At 36.1% G+C, this 5,237-nt stretch overlaps 1 protein-coding gene across 1 annotated transcript; it reads right to left on the bottom strand.

The window, feature by feature from the left end:
* Window positions 1–2,862: 2,862 nt before the first annotated feature.
* LOC117999732 (olfactory receptor 14A16-like) lies at window positions 2,863–4,093 on the bottom strand. Its single transcript, XM_034989076.1, has one exon. It carries the CDS (start codon window positions 3,838–3,840, stop codon window positions 2,863–2,865), a length of 978 nt encoding a protein of 325 aa, XP_034844967.1. The 5' UTR covers window positions 3,841–4,093.
* Window positions 4,094–5,237: the final 1,144 nt, after the last annotated feature.

Genomic DNA, 5,237 nt, shown 5'->3' with positions numbered 1-5,237 from the left:
ATCACCTCATACCAGACAGAATGGCTAAAATCAACAACACAAGAAAAAAACAGGAATTGGCAAGGATGTGAAGCAAATGAAATGTTCTTACACTGTTGGTGGGAATATAAACAAGTGCAGCCACTGTGTAAAACAGTATGGAGGCTCCTGAAAAGGTTAAAAATAGAACTACCTTATGATCTATTAATTGCATTATTGGAGGATTTACCCCCAAAATACAAAAACATATTGAAAGGGTCACATATACCCCTACGTTTATTGCAACATTACTTACAATAACCAAAATATGGAGTCAGCCCAAATGAGCATCAATAGATGAATGGATAAATAAGAAGTGGTATATATGTATAAAATCGAATATTATTCAGCCATAAAAAAGAATGAATTCTTTCCATTTGCAAAGACATGAATGGAGAAAGAGAGTATGATGCTAAGTGAAATAAGTCAGTCTGAGAAAGACAAATACCATATGATTTCACTAGTATGTGGAACTTAAGAAACCAAACAATTAAGCAAAGAAAAAAACAAAAACAAAACAAAATAGGAAATAGACTCTTTTTTTAAAAAAGATTTTATTTATTTATTTGACAGAGAGAGAGACAGCGAGAGAGGGAACACAAGCAAGGGGAGTGTGAGAGGGAGAAGCAGGCTTCCCACGGAGCAGGGAGCCTGATACGGGGCTCAATCCCAGGATCCTGGGATCATGACCTGAGCCGAAGGCAGATGCTTAATGACTGAGCCACCCAGGCGCCCAGGAAATAGACTCTTAAGTACAGAGAACAAACTGATGGTTACCAGAGGCGAGGTGGGTGGAGAGATGAATGAAATAGGTGATGAGGATTAAGGAATGCATTTGTTGTGCTGAACACAGGGTGATGTATGGAAATGTTGAATCACTATATTGCACACCTGAAACTAATATAACACTTTATGTTAAACATACTAGAATTAAAATTTTGAAAACTGAATATAATTTTACCACACAATCCTGCAAACATGCCCCTCTATATTTATCCAAAGAAAACTTATGTACACAAATAAAACTGCACAAGGATGTTTAGAGCAGCTTTATTGTTAGTTGCCAAAATTTGGAGGGAACCAAAATGTTCTTTAGTAGGTGAATGGATAAATAATTGTAGTACATGAAGATAATGGGATATTATATAGCAGTGAGCTATCTAGCCACAAAATCACATGGAGAAAATTTAAATGTATAGTACTAAATAAGGAAAGCCAATCTGAATAGATTGTATATTATATGATTCCAACTACATGACATTCTGGGAAAGCCAAAAATATGGAGACAATAAAAAGATCATTGAATACCTGGTCTGATGGGGGTTAGGGTACAAAAATGGTCAGGGTGTGGTGGAGTTTTGGGGTAGTACAAATGCTCTGTGAGACATTATAGTGATGACTGTATGTCATTATGTATTTGTCCAACCCATAGATGTAAAGCACTAAGAGAATCCCTAATGTAAACTATGGACTATGGATTAATCATGAGGTTTAAGTGTAGGTATATCTTTGTTAAAAAATGTGATTCTGGAACTCATCAAACTCAACACCCAAAGAACAAAGAATCCAATCAAGAAATGGGCAGAAGACATGAACAGACATTTTTCCAAAGAAGACATCCAAATGGCCAACAGACACATGAAAAAGTGCTCAACATCGCTCGGCATCAGGGAAATCCAAATCAAAAGCTCAATGAGATACCACCTCACACCAGTCAGAATGGCTAAAATGAACAAGTCAGGAAACGACAGATGTTGGCGGGGATGCGGAGAAAGGGGAACCCTCCTACACTGTTGGTGGGAATGCAAGCTGGTGCAGCCACTCTGGAAAACTGTATGGAGGTTCCTCAAAAAGTTGAAAATAGAGCTACCATATGATCCAGCAATTGCACTACTGGGTATTTACCCCAAAGATACAAAAGTAGGGATCCGAAGGGGTACATGCACCCCGATGTTTATAGCAGCAATGTCCACAATAGCCAAACTGTGGAAAGAGCCAAGATGTCCATCGACAGATGAATGGATAAAGAAGAGGTGGTATATATATACAATGGAATATTATGCAGCCACCAAAAGGAATGAGATCTTGCCATTTGCAATGACGTGGATGGAACTGGAGGGTATTATGTTGAGTTAAATAAGTCAAACAGAGAAAGACATGTATCATATGATCTCACTGATATGAGGAATTCTTAATTGTAGGAAACAAACTGAGGGTTGCTGGAGTGGTGGGGGGTGGGAGGGATGGGGTGGCTGGGTGATAGACATTGGGGAGGGTATGTGCTATGGTGAGCGCTGTGAATTGTGCAAGACTGTTGAATCTCAGATCTGTACCTCTGAAACAAATAATGCAATATATGTTAAGAAAAAAAAAGAAGAAGAAGAAGGTAGCAGGAGGGGAAGAATGAAGGGGAGTAAATCGGAGGGGTAGATGAACCATGAGAGACGATGGACTCTGAAAAACAAACAGGGTTCTAGAGGGGAGGGGGGTGGGAGGATGGGTTAGCCTGGTGGTGGGTATTGAGGAAGGCACATTCTGCATGGAGCACTGGGTGTTATGCACAAACAATGAATCATGGAACACTTCATCTAAAACTAATGATGTAATGTTTGGGGATTAACATAAGAATAAAAAAATGTGATTCTGGTGAGTTATATTGTTACTCATGAAGGTTATGCATTTGTGGATGTAGTGGTTATATGGAAAATTTCTGTATTCCCTCTCAATTTTTTTAAACCTAAAAGAGTTCTAGAAAAATTTGAAGCAAATATACTAAGAAATAATGTGTGTAAATTTGTAGATGGTATTTATTATTGAAAATTCAAAAAAAAGAGAAAATAACTTTCACTTTTTGGTGAATATTTTTTTTAGCAACCTCTGCAGTGATGTTTTCATGGCATTATTTCTTAGACTGTATATAATGGGATTGAAGGTTGGAGGCACCATAGTGTAGAACATAGAAATTAAAAGGTCACTAATAGAAGGAAACCCTGAAGCTGGCTTCAGATAAGCAAAGATGCCAGTGAAGAGAAATAATATAATTACCACCAGATGTGGAAGGCAAGTGCAGTAGGCTTTTGACTGACCTTCTCTTGAAGGAATCTTCTTGACAATGGAAAGGATGTTCACATAGGAAATAATGATGTAAATAAAACAACAGATATCCAACACCACACTAATGAGAATAGGTACAATTTCTATCATTAAATTTTCTGAGCAAGAAATAGCCAATAACTGGGGGATGTCACAAAAGAACTGATGGACTATGTTAGACCCACAGTAGGATAAGGAGAAAGTACCAACTGTGTGCATCAGAGCAATCAGACCCCCACCCAGCCAAGATACACCTGTCAGCTGAACACATATGTCTTTGTTCATGATGATTTCATAGTGCAGGGGATGGCATATGGCAGCATAGCGGTCAAAGCACATTGCTGTCAGGAGGTGTAGTTCTGTAGTTGCTGAAAAAACCACCAGAAAGACCTGGGCAACGCAGCCAGTGAATGAGATGGAGTTACTGTGAGACAAGGAGTTGGCAATGGATTTAGGAATGGTGACTGAAATTAGGCAGAGATCCAAAAAGGATAAATTATTCAAGAAGTAGTACATGGGGGTGTGAAGATTCTGGTCCAAAATTGTGATCATGATGATGAGGACATTGCCCATCAGAGCACAGAAGTAAATAAAAAAGAAGAGCACTAAATGAAGAATGCATATATTTTTGTTGGTAGAAAATCCCATGAGGATAAATTCTATCACAACTGTGAGATTTGTCAGCATTGGAGGCATAATCTGTATAAAAATAGAGTAATAAAATATCATCCTCAATTTTTTTCAGTATTGAACATAAAATGGTTTCTAAATATGGCAGTCATGCAAACTATTAAACACAGAAATTACTTTCATCTAGCTCCTACTCAGTATATTGATCATCAATCATTACTTGAATAAAACTTCTTTATTGAACCACTTTAGTTTCAAATCATGTAAATGTGCCATTATTATGTTGTCCACATATGTCCTGTGAAAAATCCTGAAGTACTGAAAATTTCAACTGATTTTATCAAAACCTGAACAACAATCTACCTTCTTATATCTCTCAGTAAATTCAGAGTGACAAACCAACTACTATTCAATTGTGTCTCAGTCATAAGGTCACTTCATATCCCATGAACAACAAAACGTGTTTTGGCATACCTTCAAGAAGTTGAATAGTGGGAAAAATGATTACAGACCTTCTGCAATCTATGAAATCTTTAACTTCCTTACTGTCTGCAAAACGGTTTAGAGATATTCATATATTTAAAATTTTTGATAGATTAAATATAAATCAATCTAACTTTTTTCTCATTCATAATACTCAAATTATTTATCATAAAATTATATGGTTTTATGTGCATACTTCCATATGATACATGTCCTGATTACTGTAGGTATCAAAAATCCTACATTATATGAACCAAGATTACTGGCCTCCTAGTCACCAATTTATTCACTATTCCCCCTGTCAGCTGATTTTCCCATTATACTATGAGTTAAAAAATGTTTTCTCTACATGCTTTCTTTTTTTTATTTTTCATCATATTTATACATCTAGTCCTAAAATGCATGTACTTGCAACCTATTACAGTCTTTAAGCCCACCCCTACCCAATCCCCTTCCTTGTCTTCCTCTTTCCATCCCATAAGATTGATGGAAATGGAATCTGTGGCAGGAAGAAGGGACCACACACTGTTGCAGTAAATAAAAATACTTTTAGTCTGATGAGTGTGGTTGTTAATTTCTTTTACAGTGACATGCCAGCTTCTTCTATTTGTACAGATTTTATTCATCAACCTTCATGTAAATTTAGTAAAATATTAAGATTGTACTATACAATATTCTCTCCCACACCATCTTATTCTAATTATCCTAAATACATGATTAGCCTCTCTCCATTGTGATGGACCATGGAAAGATCCTGAATAAATACTGGTTGTTGGATTTGGAAAAATGATAATATAAAAAATATATGTTTGTCATAATTAAATTAAATTTGATCATATATATATATATATATCTATATATCCCTGTTAAAATACTGTGAATTCTTCATCTTATAATATTACTAACAGCTAGAGTGATGGAGTAAGAAAAACCCATATATGTTTGTTACTTCTAATGTGACAGATAAAAAATGATTGGGAAATATTGCCTTAAAGAGTTCTTGAAGATTCTAA

Source organism: Mirounga leonina, unplaced genomic scaffold (genome assembly GCF_011800145.1).
Source record: "Mirounga leonina isolate KUSES-001 unplaced genomic scaffold, KU_Mleo_1.0 Mir_472, whole genome shotgun sequence".
NCBI classification, from domain to species: Eukaryota; Metazoa; Chordata; class Mammalia; order Carnivora; family Phocidae; genus Mirounga; species Mirounga leonina.
The sequence above is the reverse complement of the archived record's forward strand: the minus strand, read 5'-3'. Positions and strand labels throughout refer to the sequence as shown.

Excerpts from the sequence above, each read along its gene's own strand:
- LOC117999732 (XM_034989076.1), bottom strand. The coding sequence starts at position 3,840 with ATGATATTTTATTACTCTATTTTTATACAGATTATGCCTCCAATGCTG.